The sequence below is a fragment of the Tyto alba genome, unplaced genomic scaffold (assembly GCF_018691265.1).
Source record: "Tyto alba isolate M040663 unplaced genomic scaffold, T.alba_DEE_v4.0 Super-Scaffold_39, whole genome shotgun sequence".
NCBI classification, from domain to species: Eukaryota; Metazoa; Chordata; class Aves; order Strigiformes; family Tytonidae; genus Tyto; species Tyto alba.
Window position 1 is genome coordinate 185218 of NW_024881314.1, and position 20898 is coordinate 206115.

The 20898-nt window shown below is 43.8% G+C and overlaps 2 protein-coding genes across 4 annotated transcripts; one reads left to right on the top strand and one right to left on the bottom strand.

Moving 5' to 3' along the window:
- Positions 1-322: 322 nt before the first annotated feature.
- Positions 323-11774, bottom strand: GPS1 (G protein pathway suppressor 1). 3 transcript variants are annotated; one of them, XM_042802683.1, is made up of 14 exons: positions 11675-11774; positions 9382-9474; positions 7563-7744; positions 6729-6893; positions 6412-6547; positions 6170-6247; positions 5719-5779; positions 5226-5311; positions 4629-4723; positions 3398-3503; positions 2947-3027; positions 2680-2817; positions 2307-2441; positions 323-1548 (listed from the first exon to the last, which is right to left on the bottom strand). In XM_042802683.1, the coding sequence occupies exons 1-14, from the start codon at positions 11705-11707 to the stop codon at positions 1474-1476; spliced, it is 1464 nt and encodes a 487-aa protein (XP_042658617.1). In that variant the 5' UTR covers positions 11708-11774; the 3' UTR covers positions 323-1473. The 3 variants fall into 3 exon arrangements, with proteins under 3 accessions (XP_042658617.1, XP_032857747.1, XP_032857746.1); XM_033001856.2 differs by lacking the exon at positions 11675-11774 and adding an exon at positions 11323-11610; XM_033001855.2 differs by lacking the exon at positions 11675-11774 and adding an exon at positions 11310-11416.
- Positions 11775-12000: 226 nt separating this feature from the next.
- RFNG (RFNG O-fucosylpeptide 3-beta-N-acetylglucosaminyltransferase) lies at positions 12001-20134 on the top strand. Its single transcript, XM_033001849.2, has 8 exons — positions 12001-12540; positions 13367-13415; positions 13930-14032; positions 14253-14406; positions 15416-15504; positions 15595-15760; positions 17146-17231; positions 17453-20134. The coding sequence occupies exons 1-8, from the start codon at positions 12118-12120 to the stop codon at positions 17517-17519; spliced, it is 1137 nt and encodes a 378-aa protein (XP_032857740.2). The 5' UTR covers positions 12001-12117; the 3' UTR covers positions 17520-20134.
- Positions 20135-20898: the final 764 nt, after the last annotated feature.

A 20898-nucleotide genomic window follows, 5' to 3' on the forward strand; every position in this document is an offset into this window, starting at 1 on the left:
GACATTTAACAAAAGACCTCACAGGAACTATTGCTTCCATTTTGAGCACCTAAGTCATAAAAAGCATGGAAAGCCAGAGGGAAAGAGCACTGTTGCAGTTTAGCAGCCATGCAAATGCAGTCCAAAAATTTTTCTGTTAGAACGTTCCCTCAAATTGAACTTTCTTCACAGTTCATCCAAACTACATCTCTAACCAGATCAGAAATCAAATTACAATGGCCTACAACACACCATCAAGCTTAGCAAAAAATCAATGGCTTGAGATCAAGATACCTAAAACCCAACTTTGACACAAAACTCCAAATACTCAGAAGCTTTTTAATCCTGCTGTTTAATGCACTACATAACAACTTATTTAAAAAAAAAAAAAAAAAGGCATTAACACATTAACAGTAACATCTGTAGTCAGTTGCCAGACCAGTCAGAGCTGGATCAAAATTCTTAGCTTGCCTTATGGATTAAATGAATGCAAGGCTGCAGTGACTTCAGAAAATTCAGTGCATATCTCCTTTCATTAACACAGAACACGCAGACACCTGGGCTGCCACCTTTAATCCCTTTATAAAAGGAAAAGCAGAATAAATGCACCTGCAGAGCGGGCACCTAGATTGGCTGCTTTCAGCTCTTCCACAGGACTTGAGTGGTATTTCATAGCATTTATCCATGCTACCAGAAGCAACTGTTGCACATGTTGGAAAACCATTACACACTATGGCAGTAAGACTGGACAAGCAGCAGTATTTGGATGAAGTAGAGATTTACTGCTATGGTAACATCGGACCCCAAAGCCAGGTCACGCACAAGTGGGAAACGCATCAGGAAACAGGTCTTTGGAAACACAGACCAGAGAGAAAGAATCCGAATCTGGGTAAACATAACACCCTAAAACAAAGGCCTGTGACTCAATGTATGGAAGCAGTGCCATGTTTTCTGGTGTAGGTGAAAAATCATTCAGAGTTTCTCAAAGGACATCTCCTCTCCCATCAGAATTCTAGCGTCATAATTAAAAGCAATGCACCTGTTAAGTTTATCTGCAACAAACAGAAAGCTCAGCATTGCTTAGAAGCAAGGCGATACTTTCAGGCCAGCAAAATTCATCTTAGATCACACCTACCCATTCGACTTAACACTAACTATTCTTGCAGCTTTGAAACAAGAAAACTAATAGCAGCTGAAAAACTCTGAAATCAGCATCCATATGAATAACCTGACAGCTCTTTATGGAGTGGTGGAAGAATGAAGGAAGATGTTCTACCAAAACTGAAATGATGACCCATTGCAGGGATGCTGTTTTTAGAAATTATTTCTTTTCAAGGAGAATTGAAGTTATCAGAATATTCATATTATCCACCATCAGCCCTGACCCTCTCCGTTCAAACAAGAAGTGAGGGAGACAGGGGCAGTTTGTGAAGCTCAGCAGTTAGTGGGTACAGTCCCGGAGGGACCATTTCTTTTGGTAGTGCACGAAGTTTTTCACATGTTGGTGCTCATCCTGGACTGGCTGTTAGCTGGAGTAAGCTCCCCTTGGCTACCTTCTCTCGGAGGAGACTGCAACAAGACCAAAACACATCCTAGTTAGTGATGTGTAAATATCCTGCAGAGTGCTTCCTGAGAGACCAAATGAAACACGGGTGAAGCACAGCAGGATAACAACAGGAGGAGAGCATACCCCCAACTCAAAAATAATGATGGCTTTGTAAAAGCTTTGTGCTTACAACTTCTGTAGTTACAGTTCATGAGAACTGTTCCTAAAAAAAGGCAAACCAGAACTTTCAAGACATGCTTATTTACTATGCACAATGTGCTGTTGGCCCCCAGAAGCTGAATCCTATCTGGCATTTAGTTGTCAGAGAGATTAATATACTCTAGAATTTAACACTTTCTGTGGCAGATGGCCTAACCTCCCCAAGGGCACTCTTTTGGAACTGCATCCTGGAAGGAATACTCCAAGAAACCAATGCATTTTTCACTTCCTCTACTAAAAAAAAAAATACTTCAGTGTTTGATTTGATAAGAGAAAAGATATGTTTACGAAGAATTAGTTGGAATGAATTAGTTATAATCAATCCAAGCATATAAACTTCAAAGGGCATTGTGTTGTACAAGCAAGTCAATGTATTGGCTAGAAACACTTGTTTCTTACATATTTAGTATTTACTACTGTAAGAATTTGTCCGATCATAAGCACAATAAATCCATTCCCCTCCAGAATCTTCCATGCACCAATTTTTATAGTTTCAGTTAAAAAAAAAAAAAAGACAAAAATCTTATCACTGCCTCAAAGTCCACATTTAACATTCTCTCACCTTAACATGTATCTGGTTGCGCAGGACTGCAGCTCGCAGGATCATAGCTTTGGCACGTCGCTGAAACTCTTTGCCCATTAGTAAAGACTTCTCAAAAGTTGTGCTGCGCTGATCTACATCTCGAGCATAAAGAATCTGTAACCAATACAGAGAACTGTACATAGGAGCTATGACAAGGTTGCACAGCAGGAAGCCCTTTCTGTGCAAGGGAACAAAGCTAAGGTATCCTGGAGTCTGAGTTTACACACAGATCAGCCCTATTGAAAATACCAGTCACAACAGAAGAATGCAACTTCAAAGTGTCCCAGGAATGGAGAGTTTCTAATCTTAGTACAGCTGTTCAGTCTATAATCTGCTGCTTGGATGCACTCACCTTACTGTGAGAGTCTATTCTGGCATTGATCAGTCCCTCCAGGATCAGCTGAGTAAGTTCATCTTCCAGAGCAGCCACTGTGGTATTAAAAGCAGTGGCCATCTTGCGCATATCTGCCGACACATAGGGGCTGAAATACTAAGAAGAAGAAAATACTCAGTTGCCAAGTGTACTCCCTCACCCCCTGAAAAATCATGGGAAAAGCAATTACAAAGAGATGGCCTATCTCTCTGTTCATCCACCTCTCAGGATTACAGGAACAATTACCTGGATAAGGGCACGATTTCGAATTTGAGTATAAAGTGTCCTGACATGAGGTGCAAGGTACATATCCAGCAGCAGGTTGTCCTGTGCAAAAAAAAACAAAACAAACAAACACACATCGGAAGCTGAGAAGCAGCCTGGAAAAATATATCATTCCTATGTTTTGAAACATATATGTGTATATACTTAAACCTTAAGGATATTACACTACAGCAGTACAACACTATAAGGCAAGAATGCATAAAAGAACTAGCAATATATTTTAAAAATTTACAATTTCTCCTCACCCTCTGCTGCTAAACTACTCCCAATTTCCACTCACCACATCAGGAGACAGAAGATGCAGAAGAGCTGAACACTCTTAGTAGCTACTTTTAACAGCTGCTGCTTCTCACAAAAGACTAGGCGAAGGGAACTTTAAGGGTCTGTTCTGCACTGCTCCCCTGCAACTCACCTTCATCTCATCCAGCATCTTCAGGCATGAAGCATATTTAGATTCATAAAACTTGAAAATGATGTCACGAACCTGTGGCTCCAGCTCCAGAAACAGTTTGAAAGAGCTACAGATAAAGATGGCAGTGATCAGACATTGACACCCATCAGTTAAATACGCCACAACCCCATCACTCTGAGTTGCAAGGTTACAAACTCTCACTACCATCTGAAGATTACAAGAATTTATTTTCTAACAGACCAGACAGCCCATTTTTCATCAGGGCTGGGAGCCTGGAACACAAGAGGGATGCAGGACAGCATCAGAGCTGTGATGAAAGAAGGCAAGAGACTTTTGACAGACCAAATAGTTCACAGAAAGGAGAAAAAAAAAAAAAAAAAAATTGGGAATAGGTCAAAATCAGGATACACCACTAGAAAACAGAGGCCACATCTGTGCATGCACTCTAGTCTGTGCTGGCCAGCTTAGTGAAGGATGTGCTTTGAAAGGGAACACAAAGTACAGCATGCCGGGCTAAGCATGCAACTGTCTCCAGAAAATAAGCTACTGTGAGTGTGGGAGATCTCCAGGATGCACATTCTTTCTCAGCGCTCTCCCAATTCTCCATCACAGATTTCCAAACCTTGGGATCTCAGCCTATGAATTGGCCAATAAAAAAAGTCAGGGTAACAACCCTTTTTCCACATCAATTTAAAATTAGTGCTTCTGTACACTCAGCTGACAGGAATTCAGTATCACTGTAGTTCTATCTATGACAAACAAATGTTCATTTTCTTCCAATGGCTGTAATTCTCTTAACCTTGTATGCGTCATGGAGTACGCTGCAAGTTGTATTAACAATTATTAAATTGTATTAATATGATTAACATACACCAGAACAAGTGATAACATGAAGGCAAGTTATCTCACAGCTGCTTTCTGTAGGGCTCTACCCCTCTGATTTAATGTCTGGTATGGACCACTGATAGAGATAGAAAATTGGGCTATGTACATGTTGGATTAGACCCAGGTTGGAAATTTCCATTATACTACTAAAATTTCAGCTGTGATTAACCACTGTGTTTTAGACAGTGAAACGTCACTTAATGCTAAAGACAAACTAAGGCTCAGTGATTCGTTCTCTTCTGTATGAGAAAGCTATTACTATGAGTGCCAGAATCCATTCTCAAACAAAGTCCCAAGCCCCAAAAGATGTCCAGCACACACAAACTCCTCTCGAGGCATCACTTACCTGCTGGAGATAACATTTCGTTGTAGTTCCTGACGGTCAAAGGTAGCAAGGGCACAGAGACCACCATACACAGCCACATTGCTAGGAGATAACAACTAGAGAGAGAGAGGGGGAGAGAGAGAGAGAACTGTCACTGACTACTTGTCCTGGTTTGGGCTGGAATAAAAATGGCAGAAGGTTGGAATTAAGTATTCTACCCCAGGCCTTTCCTTCACGCAGTGACAAGATTAGTCCTTGTCAAATGCAGTGGAGCCACTTGGCATGCTCTCAGGCGTTCACCCAGAGCCTGAGGAGTGATTGCTCACTGCTAAGAGAGCAGAAACCAATTCCAACAGCCAGTCTTTTGATTGAGCTACACAGATACACAAATCTCACAGGTAATTCCTATGTGATCTAGAGTAGATCATTTATAGGACTCAAGAACAGAGACTTTTTAAAAAAAACAAACCAACCAACCAACACACACAAGGTTCACAGCATCACCAAACTATACAGGAGTGCTGTGAGAATAATTATAATATCTGAATTTTAAAACCTAATACTTGAAAGAATTACATCCCCTCTAAGACCTGCACGCAGCTCCCTCTTGGTCCTCACCTCAGGGAAATCACAGTGATCAAATGATGCCAATAAGAAGCACTTTGCTGCCTGCTTGTACTTCCGAGCAGCTAGTTCAGCCAAGCCTAGGAACCAGGAAAAAGTTAGTGCTTTGTTTATGATAGTATGTATACAGATTAGGAGAAATTTCAAAATCTGGGGAGTAGGACAGGCCCCCAAACGGTTGCTAGTGCCTTCACTACTGAAGTGAAACAACAGTCTCAGACAGCATCTAGCATCTTTTGAACTACATTGACTCACACTGGCATCCTCTCTGAAGAAACTTAGGGAGAAGAAAGAAGTGGCAAAACCAAATCAGCAGTTCCCTCTCATCAGCTTTATCAAATTTTGCATTTCTGGTGAGAAAATACTAAGTCTGTCAAATCTGAGAGAGAAAAATAAACCAAGCACACACTGCTGTCTAGGAGCCCTACAGACAGCTAACAGGCAGAAAGACAGGCAGACGATACAGGAAACTGAAGGATTCACCCACCTGCTGCACATTTCAGTTTGGTGAGAATTGCTTGTGTCTGGCTGTCTCTTTCTCCTCTTTGCTACAGGATAAGAAAAAGCAGTAGTGAGCAAGCAGTTTGAAAACCATTTTGTTGATAACTGCCCTTGGGACATTTCATCCTAATAATTAACTTGCACATCTCAACAGCAAGATAACTTCATCTTATTTGTCTTGGGAAATACAGCAAGAATTGAGGGTGGGAAGTCTCTCTGTTCTCACCATGAGTACAATTTCATACACACATATCATGTGAGAAAAGCAACAATGAATCTCAAAAGAAATAGTACAGCAGCCAAGGAGGCTGAATTAGAGGAAGACGGGAGGCTTACAGGGAGCAAGTCATAAATGGGGAAAGGAAGAAGTCGGTTTACAAATTTGGGAGACAGAAAACAAAGGGAAAACCCATGCAAGTTAAAAAGCAGGACCTTACTTCTGCAATTTCTGGTGTAGACTCAGCCTTGCTTACATAGCTCAAAACATGAGACCAATTCTGGAGGTAGACACTGACCTGTAGAGAGCCAGAAACAGTGTAGAACAGGCATGGATAAATGGTGTTACTTAGATAAGCAGTATCACTGCAGACACAAGAGATGTAACCAGAGCAAAGTACAGGTGAACTTTACAGCAGATACTAGAAACACACCAAGTACTACTTTCTGCAAGCCCTCCTACCTTGATGACATTGAGACACATGTTGATAACATGTTTAGCACTGGTGCAGTAATCACGGGCTCGTGAGTAACACTTGAGAGCGTTGCTGAGGTCCCCACAGTCAAGGTAATGATCACCTAAGTCATCATGGCCTCTCCTGGAGCACAGGAATTAAAATACCAATGAACTGTGTGCTCAGAAAGGGACACAGTCAGTTCATTTCAAACTAGTAACTCGACACACTGACCTAAGGCACTGAATGCAGCTGACATCCCATGTTAGGTGCCTGGAGGAGCAAAATGCTCTTCCTTGCTCCAGCAGAGCCTTCTGCATCTCACCTGATACTCTCCTTGATAGAGTTCCCTTTGTAATTTTTCAGATCTGTGTCGAGTTTCTCCAGTTTAAGAAGAGCTTTTTTGCGTGTAGCTTCAACCCAAGCTGTGTCAAGAGGAGGGGGTTCGATTCCACTATCAGGGACAGCATCGGGTGTATTCTGCAGTTCTCTGAAAGGAAAGAGTTTGAATGGGGCTGTTATGCTGCAAACTTTTCAAAACAGAGGTCTGCAAAGTACATGGCACTGTTACACTAACATACAGTACTGCATACACAAAATAGAACAAAGGAAAAACAAGGATGGTGGGGAAAAAAGAAAAAGACTACTAAGGTTTCCAGGGAAAACAGGAACATCAACATCACAGATGTTTACAAATTCTTCTCAGAATTATCCTAATGCTCTTTTGCAGGTATTTTATTAACAAGTCATTGATAATTTTAAAGAAAGAGCCTGCTCTATAAATCAATGGAAAGCAAGTTAGTAACAACGCTGCAATAAATTATCACATTCTATGGAAGTATTTAATGATGCTAAAGAGTCACTGAATTCAAACAAACATCTCTATGTGGGACACAGGGTGTACATGTTTACGAGTCCACTAAGACTACTACACTACTACTACACTAAAGCTTCAGAACAAGATAATGTCTTCTGTGTTTAATCTTTTAAAAAAGCATGAGACCTTAGGCCTGAACACACACATTTCACTGCTATCAGATTCTAAGGGCAAAGACAATTTGCATAAGGAACATGCTAGTATCACATGCAGAGTCCCCCATTGTGGCACATCAGTCTTAAAACAGTCCAAGCTCCCCAGGTTCCCATGATCTCTTAGTACCTGGTGGCCTCAGACAACTTTCTGTGGATTTCTTCATACACATCAACATTGAAAGTTCTCTGGACAAATGACAGTGCCATCTTGAGAGCTTCCACCCGCAGCTGTGGGCAGTGATCAGCAATAAACTGAAGCCGCTCAATTCGCATCAGACCACTGTAGCTGGATGCATACTGCTCCAAATCCTGCAAACAAAACCTGGTCTTAGAAGGCAAAGACAGCAACACTAAATCAAGCTAGTACACCGTGACCTGCACAGGTTTTCCTGCAGTCCCAATCACTTCATGGAAGGCAACTTGACCCAGACAAATAAAAGACCATCTGAGATTATTCCACTTCCACTTTCTTCAAATGTTAGTAATTTGCTCAGAAATACGCACTACATTACAATTTGCCTTTCTGTATGTCAGTTGTGAAGCTACCCATTAAGGCTAATCAGCTCACCCACTTTAAGAATTGACTGTATCACCTGTTAATAATTTTGTCAAGACTCCATCATTTGAGCTGAAGCTTCCTAAACCAGACCGCCATTTCAGATGTAGTTTTTCCTTGAAAAATAGTTTCCATATGACCATTTGCATTCTTTTGCTAATTTCCTAAAACATTTCCTCTGAGAACAAATAGGAGTCTTACTCTTGAGGAAGGATCAAGGATCTGAGGTTTAAATTCTGAACGCTTAACAGATTTCAAGGTGGAGGAAGGGGGGAGGAATCGAAGCAAAAAAACATGTAGTAAAGATACGATATGTCATTGCAGGGAGATTTCTTGAAGATAGAAGTACACATGCAAACAACCACAGCAGAATGTTCAGGGAAAAGTCAAGGATTCAGGCAGTAGGAAACACTAGATTCAGGTTGCCTGTCCACATTTAAAATGCATCCTGTATTATGCCTGACTCCCACACCTCTGTATGTCTAAATTAAGATACCACTGTAGATGTCACAGTAGCATTTTCTAATGATTCTTGCCTGATTCAGTGCAAGGAAAGCCTTACTGAAATCCCAAAAACTCCTGAAATCACTGAGTGACTTCACTATACTCCTCAGTTCTTTCAATGACAAAGGGGAATTGTGATCCCTCAGTTATGGTGAAAATAAAATCACTAATTTTTGTGGAACGCTTAGATGCTATAGTAATAACAGACATAAAGGTCACAACATAATTGCTTCATCACTCTAGCTTCAGAAAAGAATTGGAATGCAATTAAATAAAACAAAGCATCAGGTCGTATACCCAAAAAAAAAAAAGCAATAAAAACCCCATGCTTTATTTTGCAATATTAATGTTGCTTTAGCTTTTTCCAATTAACATTTTTGTTGTCTTCTGCAACACCCATCTCTCACTGTTACAGAGCTGATACATAAAAATTGGCCAAAATCTCAAACCATTCACTAAAAATTGAAGAAACTGATATAAGCAAATACAGCTTTTTATAATTCTACAGCTTTGTGTGTTTTAGCCAGTCTCCGGAGGATCAAACAAAAGCACGTGAGCCTTGCTCCTCAAAGAACAAGCCTCCAAATAAAAGAATGCTGTCTCTGTAAATAATCAAGTGATGTACTAAGTTATTTCAGAATGGAAACTGTGGCAAACAGGCAGCACACAGCAAGTCACAAAACAGCAATTCCTCCTTCATCTCAGAAGGTGCAGTAGAGATCAGTACGGAAGAGGTCACTGTTATTCTTATCCCACCTTGCTTTGAAGATAATCTCTTAATCTCTAAATAACAATTTGACGAGGAGTAAAATGAGGGAGTTCTTCAAAAGCCTTAAAGAGACGATGCCCAAGAAACATAACTTACTAGCCCTCAACCAGCACATACCAGAGTGGGGTTCTCCACCACATAGTTGATATCAGGTGCATTTTGCTGATCTTCTTGTGGATCTACGTCAATCTGCATTGGTTCTACTGCACCCTAGAATAGCAAAATGAGGTCAAAAGCAGCTTATTATGTTTGAGCAGGAAACAACCACACGATTCAATCCATTAAGGACTTGCTTAAATACAAATTAAGTTTTAAAAATGAAAAAAAACTCCTCGGTCTTTGGACAGGCTTAGGATTTTTCTCTAGTAATACCACTACTCAGCATGACACGTTGTCTAAAACAAGCAGCACTAAGGCTCAGCAAAATTTACCATCAGGTGAACTAACCTACTATAGTTATCAGAGTATAACAGTTCAGGTAGATTTTCTTTTGCATGAGCAACAGAATTTTATTCTCCCAGTATATCTTGCACTGTTTTGAACCACATGAGGAATATACCACTACGATGACCTCAGTGCAAGCACATGAATACAATCCCTGTGTGTGTTCCCATTTAAGACCAATTTACTATGCACTCCCACACACAAAACTGGTATGCTACCACAAAATTCTTCTCCTCCTCCTAGTCAAAAGCGTGCTGTACGTTCCCCCCTCTAGCTATTACCAACTTAAATTCAGAAAAACCAACCTGAACATCTTCTTATAAAAGCTGAATATGTGCAGATATTACTATAAGCAACACCTGATTTGGGGTAAATTGCACTAGTGGACCTTAGAAATTACAAAAATGCCAACCACCTTGTCCCCACCAACATCCAATTATTTTCAAGTTTTTATTGATTTTGCTGTTTGTTATGAAATCAGAGACAGAGTTTTTTTTGAGGCTGGGTTGGTGTTTTTTGTAAGAAGGAATAGAGCAGATCCACATTTCCTAACTCTAAAAATTGATGCATCCTGTATTCACTCACAGCCCATTTATTCTTTCACAGACTGGTACATATCAAATATGCACATATCTCAACGCTGATGTGAAATCTCCCAAAATCTGAAGTAAAATCAAGTAAAGCATATAGAAGTTTGCTTCCTAGTTTGTTATTCTCTGCATGAAGGAAAGGGAGGGAGGGTGCAAAGATGAGTCTGATTGTCCAGATCACCACTCAGGAAAACTGTGCATAGAAGCATTTAAGTCACCATATATTGAGACCATTACTGTCTCCACTTTTATCTACCTTGCATCTTTTCTTGTATCGTAAACACTAAGCATCAGGGTTGCTCTTTTCAGGCTGTGTTTGCCTACCATACTAAAAACCTGATACGGACTCCTTCGAAATCAGCACAACAGAAACTAACAGTATCTCCAGCTGGAGGAAATTAATGATTTGTGCCCTGCTACACTGGTAGGCTGTACGCTGCATACTCTCAACTCTCAGACAAAGCAAAACTCAAGTGGGCTGGAAGTCCCACTAGGAGATGTAAACTCTGACATTTTCAAGCTAACTCTTTATTTTGAAAAGAAGATGCAAGGTTTACTTAAGAACTACTCACAAAGCAACAAAAACAATGCTCGCTCCCCCATATTTCCTGAGCCCAGAAGGGCACCCAGCTGGAAGGTGCCTCATAAGGCCTCACACAATCTGATAAACCGGCACTCATGCTGAAGTGTCCTGCTGTACTCGAAAGAGGTGTGACCGACTGCTCGAGGGGGTGCGGTACAGATCTGTCACTGATGAAGAAGCTGAGCTGGATTCTGAACTATCCCCCATCCTCTCCCAGCTTTCCGCACCCCTGTGCCCTGACAAAAAACTTGCTGGCTGCTAAAAGGAAGACAATTAACTGGCAAAGGGATCTCCTGTGCAGCTACTAAAGGTCCAGGCTTAGTACACCGACGCCCTGTGGACTCCCGAGGCTTCCCTCCTAACTGCAGACGCTCAGTTCCTCTTCATCTGCCACCTCGTTACACCCTCCTCTGCTACCCAAGCCCTACCTACGGCACGTACACCGCGCAGATCAGGCAAGGGGGCCGCTGCAGCGACGGGGAGCGCCGCGGCTGCCGGAGGACGCTCGGCTGGGCGCTGCTCCTCGCGAACGGCGGCGGAAGCGACACAGACGGACCCAGTGGAAGGGCGAGCGAGGGCTCGGGGCCGGCCGAGCGGCTCCCTGTCCCCGGCGGGCGCGGAGCCGCAGGGGGAGGCCGCGCCGCGCCACCCAGAGGCCGCAGCAGGGCCGGGCCGGGCCGGGCCGGGCCGGGCCGCGCTGCCGAGCACCACGCGGGAGGGACGCCGAGCGCGGCCGCGGCGGCCCCCGGCGAAGCAGCACTGCCGGGGGCGGCGGGAGGCGGCGGCCCCGTACCTGCAAGTTAAAGACCTGGACGGGCAGCGGCATCCTTCCCCTCGCGGCCGCCACTTCCGGCTGACCTCCCCGCCTCTCCCTCCAGCCCGGCTTCCACTTCCGGGTGGCGCGGCGCCGCCAGCTCGCGCCCGACAGGTGAAGCCCTTAAAGGGGCCGCGGCCCGCCTCGCCGCTCCCTCCGGCGCACCGCGCGGGGTCCCGGTCGCTCGCGCGCGGGGTCTGGCCGCGCTCGCCGGCCCCACGCCGCCAGGGGCGGCCTCCCCCGCGGGTCAGCGCGGCCTGGGGTGTGGGGGCCGCCTGGCCGGGGCCGGCCGCTGCCGCGCCGGGGGCGGGGGCGGGGGCAGCGGCCGCCGGGCCCCCGGCGCCAGCCTGCCCGAAGCCGCCGCCCGCCCGCGGGGCCATGAGGCGGCCGCGCAGGGTGGCGGGGGCCCGCGGGGCTGCAGCATGAGCGGCTCCTGCCTGGGGCTTCGCAAGGCCTGCTTCCTGCTGTCCGTCAGCGCTGCCGCCCTCCTCCTCCTGCTGCTGCCGCGGGGGCAGCCCCCCGCCGCGCCCCGCCGCCGCCCGCCGCCCGCCGCTGCACCCAGCGGGCCCCCGCCGCCGCGGGCGGGACCCGGGGGGAGCGGCGCGCCCGGCACACGGGCGGGACCCCGCGGGGAGCCGGGCGGCGGGCCGGGGGCCGGGCGGGGCGGCGGCCTCGCTGGCAGCCCGCAGCCTGCGCGGAAGGGCCGGTTTGGGCCTGCCGGGGGCTCGGCTAGGGAGAGCCTGGAGCTGAAGGACATCTTCATCGCGGTGAAGACCACGAGGAAGTACCACAAGAGTCGGCTGGACCTGCTCCTCCAAACCTGGATCTCGCAGGCGTGGGGACAGGTGAGCCTTCGCCAGTGGGCTGGGACGGGGGACGGCAGCCTTGGCCTTCTCTTTTGCCCGGGCAGCCGCTGCGCTTTCTGACAGTTTTTCCTTGTGTGAGCTAAAAATATCTTTGCACGTAAGACTGAGGAAGGTTGTCTTACCTGATTAGTTCACCTGAACCCATCTCCAAAAGAGTTTGTTGTTGATTAAGCTACATACTTTCAGTCTGGGAGAGGCGGTCCAGGCAGAAGGAGTTTGCTGACTTTTGCGTGACTGTTCAAAATACTGCCTGATAGTGAAAGATCCCTAGTGTTGATGCATCTAAGCTGATACTTTGGACTAAGCAGTTCAGCAGCTTGGGTTTTTCCATAAACGAACATAGAATTTGTTCACTTGCTTGGGAATTTCAGTCCATTCAAGCATAATAACGCGATTTTGCCCAGCAGTTGGGACAAAACAGTGTTATCACTTGGCACTTTCCACCTTGACTTTCATTCTTTCCTCACCAGAGAGAGGAGGTGAATTTGCAGAGGGAGGTACTACAAAAAAGGGCAGTCGTTCCTATCTGGAAATTTGGTTGCCTGTACCCTGAGATGAGGAGAGTAAAATCTTGGATGCCTTACTGAAATGAGATTCTCCTGGGTTGCAATGGAAAAACTTATCAAACAAGGCAAGGGCTGAAGTTGCTGGAGTTGTCTCCCCCACCATTCCCCATCCCACTCCCAATGGCTACTGAAGATAAACTAGCAAGACAAAACAGTCAGAATTTTGACTGCAACTGAGCAAAGTTGAAATTAGTTTCTGAGATTCTCAAATGTGGACACACCATTTTTGTCTCCTACAGACGTTTATATTCACGGACTGGGAGGATCAGGAGCTACGCCTGAAAGCAGGTAAGCTGTGTAACATAGATGCATGTTGTCTGTAATAACTGAGTTTGTTTCTGTCCTGCTTTCCCAAGAAGTCCTTATTTTGTGTTGTACAAGCAATTAGGGAACTTAAGATGCAGAAACTGGAGAACACTTCTCCTTTCACAGGAGAATATGCTGTTCCTACTTACCACCTGGACAAGATGCCTGGAACTTTCTGAATACTGGGTTCATCTTTGCACCCACTTCATTCCTGTTAGTAAGCTTAAGCCTATCTGGTTCAAAGTTATATTAGGTATTTCCTTTGCATACAGTCTCTTGGCACTATTTATATACCCTGCACTCACACATTTTTATGTGCTCTACAGCTTGCATGCCATATGCATAACCCATGAGCTCTGCTTGTCCTGCAGTTTACTCTCCATGTGTGCGCCATATGCACTTCAGACATACAGGGCCAAATGTGCACTTCTTTTGTAGTCTTTTTTGGACTACACATGCTTCTCAAACCTGAGACGGCTGATCTTTATTTTTCTAGGGGATCATATGATCAATACCAACTGTTCTGCTGTCCATACCCGGCAAGCTCTCTGCTGCAAGATGTCTGTGGAATATGATAAATTCCTGGAGTCTGGGCAAAAGTAGGTGAAACATGTTGTTCTGATTGACTTTGCTTATTCTAGTTCTGTGTTCACAGGAAACGAGTAACCTCCTCTGCTCCAGTAAGAAATGCAGTATTGGCTAAAATGTGGTGATGAGCATAGGGAAGGGAGCACAGCATGAAGCAGTGTTTATAAACAACCATCATCTGAAAGGTGGAAAGGATGATGCAGTAACTTTCTTATTTTGTTTTGTTTGAAGATGGTTTTGCCATGTGGATGATGACAACTATGTGAACCCTCGGACTCTCCTGAGTCTCCTTTCTGCCTTCTCGCACAGCCAGGATGTCTATGTGGGACGACCAAGTCTGGACCATCCCATTGAAGCAGCTGACCATGTCCAAAGTGATGGTTCAGTAAGCAAACTTTGCAGTTAATCTGAGAGACATCCTGACCTTCTAAGCTTTTAAAACCTTGAGAGTTCATAGAATTCCCCCATCAAAACAATGATTTAACCTGCAAGCAATGAACCCGGCACTGGTCGTTTTCAGAGACAGCGTGCTAGTTTAAATGAACCTTTCATCTAACCTCATACACATATATACAATAGTTTGTCTCCTGGGTGGATGTCTGTTTCTCTTCCTTCATGAATGTTGGTGGTCTCCCTCACACTGAGGTGAGTAAGGCCTCCCCACCTTGACTGTTTCTTTTCCTTTAGTGTTTTTGAGGGCAGTATTCCTTGTGTTAGGGTGTTGGAGTTGGGGTTGGTTGGTTTGGTTTTTTTTGAGAGCAGTATCACTTTGTCATCATCTTGGACTAACCTTGCATGGGTGACAAAGGCTCTCTGGGTAAATAAGGTATTTCCAGTACTGAGTTACTAGGTTTCCAAAAAGTGGAAGCAAAAAATCTCAGCCACAAGATACATGTGCTAAAGGACAAGTCCTCACTAGATGGCTTGTACTGACAAGCCTAAAGATAAATCAGTCCACTGGCCAGAAAGTCAGTTACAAAGCAGCTTGTTAGGGAAGACTCTGCACAACAAAATAGTCTCCTTGGACACGGAGCCAAGTGACTAACAGACCACCTTTGATTTCCTCAGGAACAGTGAGTTGGCTGTGACCCTTGGCTAGAATGACCAGGGGATGGATGGAATTGGGTAGGAGTGGGACTACATTTTCCCACTTCATGTGTCCTATCTCAGTTGTGTTAACTTGATGGTTCACCTGCTGTCAGTTCCAGGATACAGTTTTGTTTGAGAGAACGGCTAGCTGGGCTTTCAGCAGCATAAAGAAATACTGATTAATTTGTTTTGACTCCAGTGCAGTATGTGATATCCAGCAGAAACTCAAGTTCCCTTGCCTGCCCAGCCAAATGGGAAAAGCTGATTATCAGTAACTACTGTGTGTTTTTCTTGTTGCTCTTCAGAAGACAACCGTGAAATTCTGGTTTGCCACAGGTGGAGCAGGGTTTTGTATCAGCAGAGGTCTTGCCCTGAAGATGAGTCCCTGGGCCAGGTAAGCACTAGTCCTAGCTGAGCTCGATGAATATGTGTTTGGTAGGCTTTAAAGCATGTTTCATCTTGTCTCCTATGCTCTTTCTCACAGCCTGGGTAATTTCATCAGTACTGCAGAAAGAGTGCGTCTTCCTGACGACTGCACTATTGGCTACATCATTGAGGGGCTGCTGGAGGTAAAGCTACTGCACAGCCCATTGTTTCATTCCCATCTGGAAAATCTGCAGAGACTACAAGGCGAGTCTGTACTGCAGCAGGTAGGGTTAAGCCTCATGTCCTGTTCTTATAATTACACCTCAACCTGATCAGAAAGAATACACTCCATAGACTTGGCACTCTTCAGCAAAGAAGGATTTCTGCAGGCTCGCTCACACCTGTATTCTGTCCCATTCCTTCATTTAAGTAAAAAGCATATTATCACCTTAGCCAATTTAGGTCATATAGCTGTCCCCTCCTTTGGGGACACGTTCTGCTACATTAAGCCTAAATATGGTGTTCCCTCTCTCCTCCTAAAGTCTGACTTTCCATGAGTAACAGTAGCAGCAAGTGTAGGAGGAGACAATATTTAGTTCGCCTGCCACTTAAGAAAGTATTTCTGTCTTTGCCTAACAAAGTCTCAGTCTTAATTCAGACTGTTCCAAAAGACTAGTGTCACAGCTATAGCAAGTACCTCGTCGATAACTAAGACATAGTTAAATGTTTGATCAGTTTTAAAAATAACTTGTCTGAATCTCAAGAAACTTAATTGATGTTTCGTAGGAAAAAAACATGTAGTTTAATTGCTGGGATATCTTTTTATTCATGGGCAGTAGATGGAGCTGTAGGGCTATCCAGAAGCTTTGTCTGCCTCTTACTGTTTGGCACCATGAGAAAAACGAGAGTGTGGTTTTACCCCTACAAACTGCTTGGTTATATTTTCCTGGCAATTGTATTAGGCAGGAGAAATGTACACTTGGGGCCAAATTCCAGTGTGATGTAATCTCCAACTGTAGGCTGAACTTAACTGTAGGCCTTTTGTTGGTGATCATTGTTTCCCTGAGAGTGTAACAGCTAACCCAAAATCCAGGAAATCCCCAATTATAAAGAAAATATAAGTCTTCTGGTATTTGGCACCTGAAAATTTCTTAATACAGTATTTGTGTGGAAGAATAGCACTGAACTGGAGTTCCAGAGATCTAAATTTTGTTCCCAGGTTTGTCACATGGCAGTCATTAAACAGCATGCATGCCATTTAACACCCAAATGTTTCTGTTTTCCCTCTGTGCTAAGACAGTACTGTTGAAGACTTCAGGCAGTCTGATGAGGATGAACATCTGTTATTTAGTGAAGGTACAGACACTAGCAGGATTAATGCCCTTATAAAGCTGACAGTTATAACTCATCTTGCCCTTCGGGGCAATGCAACTTTCAGGTCCTTTATTTGTTCTCCCACGTTGCCTTTAGATGAGCAGTAGTCCATCTGATAGCTGCCATTCAGTGCCAGTATTGCTTTTGTCAAAACTAACCACTGTTTTTTCAAATTTAGTCCACTGTTCAGATTAGACAGCATCCTTGGAGTCCTCCTTCATACTTCATTAATCCTGCTATCCCCACTCTTTCTGCATTAGTGTTACAATTTCTACATATTTATTTGCTTTTACAGGTAACCCTAAGTTACGGAGACCCTGAGAACAAACACAATGTTGTGAGTGTGGGAGGAGTGTTTGGCCTTCAGCAAGATCCAACCCGGTGAGTGTCGACTTCCAGAACAAGATCTCCCTGCTTTGTTCACATTTATCAACTGTAAGATGATCAAACCCACTAATAGGGTTATTTTCTAATGTCAGTTCTATGTCAGTACCAAAGGCTGGTAGACCCAGCCTTTCTACTCTATTAGACTGCTGCACATTCAATGCTAGTACATTGCTTGAATGGAGAATTCCAATCTAATTTTTTTTTTCCTTTCATAGATTTAAATCTGTCCATTGTCTGCTTTATCCTGACACTATTTGGTGCCCTGCTAAGAAGATGTCATAATTCTTGACCAGTCATTGACATCTGTATCTTACCTAGTTTGCGTAAGACAGGAATTGTGGTGGACTTTTGGTGTGTTGGTTATTTTGTTTGTTTGTTGGTTTGGGGTTTTTTTTTTGTTGTTGGTTGGTTGGTTTTTGTTTGATTGTTTTGTTTTTACTTTTTGTTTTTCTTCTGGGAGACAACCAGAGGTATCTACACGAGAGGCATACAGACTCTGTTTACAGAAAACAAGAAGGTGTAGTTTGTTCAGCTGCAGCCTGGGACATTCCAAGAAGAATCCTTGTTCTTTTGTCCAGTGGCTCTTCGTATAATGACTACAGTCATACATGTACAAGTCACTTTACACTTTTGTCTGGTGTCATGTGAATCTGTCCTTGGACACATCCTAGGGAAATGCAGTAGTTGGAATAATAGCATTCTTACTACTGTTAGGGGCTTTTATTAGAGGCCATTGTCTTGATGTTGGAGTGCTATAGCAAACTGTAGTCCCCATGGTGACAAGAGAGGGGAAGTTTTCACTTGTCTTTCTTGGGAACAGAATTACTTAAGAGCTTCTGTGGCCTGCCATATTAAAACTCCCCCTGCGGGCCAGAACAGGGTCTGTTCATAAACACCAGAAATCCTGGAATCGCTAGGGTAAACAGGGCTGAAGGCCTTTGTCATGGGAAAACCCTGCATCCTTACAAGTAAGCTTACTCAGGAAGAGTTGCTTACTGTGCATGTTCTCCCCTGTAGTCCTTGTGTACCTCCCATGGAGGTGATTGTCAGACTTGGTTCTCGTACCAGCTGAATTACAGTGGTTGGTGGTTATGATGGTGGTCTGCCAGGTCCAATACTATTTCCTTGATTGAAGAAATATTTGCCAGACTAGATGGTAATTGTTTCTCCTGCTTTGCCCACAGAAGGTTGTATGAGCTAGAGCATGTTCATTGGCTGATGAAACATGCCCGGTTTCTGAAGTTGTGCTGTACCTCTTGCTGTCTGTGAGGGAGGAGGAATGCTAGATAGCTGTAATGCCCTGAGGAGGTTTTTTATGGTGTCATTTGAGGACCTTTAATTGTATGACTGTGGTTACTCCACTTCAGATAATCTTGTGATTACCTTAAGGTCTAGGTCAGTGTTTCTTTTTACTCTTTAACATTTCGATAAATAGTTCATGCATCACTAAAAGGAGGCCACACACTCACACAAAGGCAGCTCAGTGCTGTAGCAGTATCACCTGCTGTTGCTTTTTAAATAAAGTAAGCTTGATAGTGAAAGTGGAAGAAATGGGGCTCCATATGTTTACTTTCCTATTAGACCAAACTTTGATCATGTGCAATCCCTACCTGACATGAAGAACAGCCTAAAAATGGCTTTGCAAAATCACTGTTTAATCTCATAAACTCTTCAGAAAATACTTGCTAGTTTAGTGCTAGAGTCTGAGGCTGAATTAAGGGGAGAATAATAGAATGACATTATATAACCTGGAACTGTGACTAACAACTAGAATGTGGACCTAACAAAAGTTTCAGATGTCTAAACAGCTGTGCTGAGCTGTACTGTGGACTTCAGCTAGTTACTTAACTTCCTGCCATTTGAAAAAGTGGTATAATGTAGGCAGATGCCTACAGTGTATTCAAGTATGAAACTTAGCAGAGGTGCCAGCTTCATGAAATGCACTGTTCCCTGCACTCTGTTTTTAACACAAACCTTCCAGCATTTACCTGGGTACATTGTCCTCTCCACATGATTTTAGTTAATCCCACTGAGGAGCAAACAATCTGACTGCTGCTTGCTATAGCCATGCAGCTCATTCTTAAATTTATCCCTTCCTTCATGCCTACTAAAGTGACCATGAGGTATCAGAGTAAGAATGCTGCAGGAAATTAGATCAAAGTCCAGCTAGCACAGTGACTGTTCTGTAACCGGTATACCTGTAACACTGACAGCCCATTACGGAAAACAGAGAAGGACTTCTGGAATAGTAGGTTGTGGTACGTTCTACCTCTTTATTAGGTCTTCTGCTCACTAGTACTGAGGCATCCTGTGATTTAATGGTTTGCCATTAAAAGCTTTGGAGATTCCTGGTATCTATATAAATATTTTTTTTTTTTTAACACTTGTTAGGTTCTTGTTTTGAACCTCCTGTGGCAGTAAGCTGTGAAACTTCATGAGCTCTTGATGAGATTTTTGTCTTCAAACACTGATTCTAAACTCTTCTGTTGGAGCTTTTCTTCCTCTTCCACTGATAACAGCCTCTTCTAAGATATCACAGATAGCATGGACTGGGTAGTGATTATGTGGCAAGCTGCAGTTCAAAAATGACACCACTCCATATGGATGGCAGCAAAACTGAGTAGTAGAAGTTTCACACTGTAGTCACTGGTCACTCTAAAGTAGGTGTGCCAAAGAGGTAGCATACTCTAAGCTGGTAGGATGTTTATTAAACTGAAAAAGGACCACACTTTCCTGTGTGGCAATACAGAACTGTTCAATGTGTTCAAGCTTCTTTTAAGGTTTCTTGTGTTGACAATACAGTAGGCTATGTGGATATATCGGGATGCAGCTTTTTACTCAAACTACTGTCTCATACATAAAATGATTCTACAAAATAAATATTTAAATATGTCAAAGGCTGTGTTTTGTCATGTTTCTTGACACATTCTCTACAGCAGAAATGGACCATAAACTCTAATCAAGAAAACTAGAGCCTGTCAGCCTCTTGGGCTGCCAAATGGCCAAAAAGTATGTGAGCTGGATGACTGGGATGAGCAGAGAACAAATATTGTTAAAAAAAAACCTTGCAGATGATGATTAACAGAGTAAAGTGATTTGGAATAAGTTAATTGTAAACTTGTCTCAGCCCTTTCCTATTCTGTTTCTGCAGTTAATAAGTATGCCCTAGGAGTTCTTAAGAGTCCTCAGAAAGCAACATCTCAATTGGGTAGTATTATGAAAAGAGCTGTTAGTAGGGTGCATAATTGTCAGTGTTCCTCTGCTGTTACACAATGCCAGCTCTGCAAATGAGGAGTTGGAAGTAAACTGTGGTGCAGTAGCTCATCTAGAACCTCTTGACTATCTTTAGCCTGTTTTCTGTTGTAACTTCCAGCACTTTGCTGTTGTCACAGGCTCTAGGTCCTCAGGCAAGCAGAGCTCATAGCCGATTTTTCTAGGCAGTAAGTGTTAGCCTAGGGCTGCATCAGCAACTCTGAGTGGGCAGAGACAGCAGGTCTTTTCATCGTCTGGTAACAAGCCTGGTTTTCTGAGGTCTCTCACTAGGATACCTCAGTGAAAATCAGAGCCAAGAAAATTAATCTCTGCGTACCTGCCTCTTGCTGGGTGAGCCGAGAAGCGGCCTCTCGCTGCATCCGCTCGGGGGAAGCAGGGGCTGCAGCGG

What these genes read in the sequence shown, in the direction of transcription:
- GPS1 (XM_042802683.1), bottom strand. Translation starts at nt 11,707, where the DNA reads ATGCCGCTGCCCGTCCAGGTCTTTAACTTGCAG. An exon ending in CTACACCAGAAATTGCAGAA is followed by an intron (nt 5,780 to 6,169) that starts GTAAGGTCCTGC and finishes CTTATCCTGTAG; the next exon opens with CAAAGAGGAGAAAGAGACAG. An exon ending in GCAACCAGATACATGTTAAG is followed by an intron (nt 1,549 to 2,306) that starts GTGAGAGAATGT and finishes GTCTTGTTGCAG; the next exon opens with TCTCCTCCGAGAGAAGGTAG.
- RFNG (XM_033001849.2), top strand. Translation starts at nt 12,118, where the DNA reads ATGAGCGGCTCCTGCCTGGGGCTTCGCAAGGCCTGCTTCCTGCTGTCC. An exon ending in TCTCGCAGGCGTGGGGACAG is followed by an intron (nt 12,541 to 13,366) that starts GTGAGCCTTCGC and finishes TGTCTCCTACAG; the next exon opens with ACGTTTATATTCACGGACTG. An exon ending in AAGATGAGTCCCTGGGCCAG is followed by an intron (nt 15,505 to 15,594) that starts GTAAGCACTAGT and finishes TCTTTCTCACAG; the next exon opens with CCTGGGTAATTTCATCAGTA.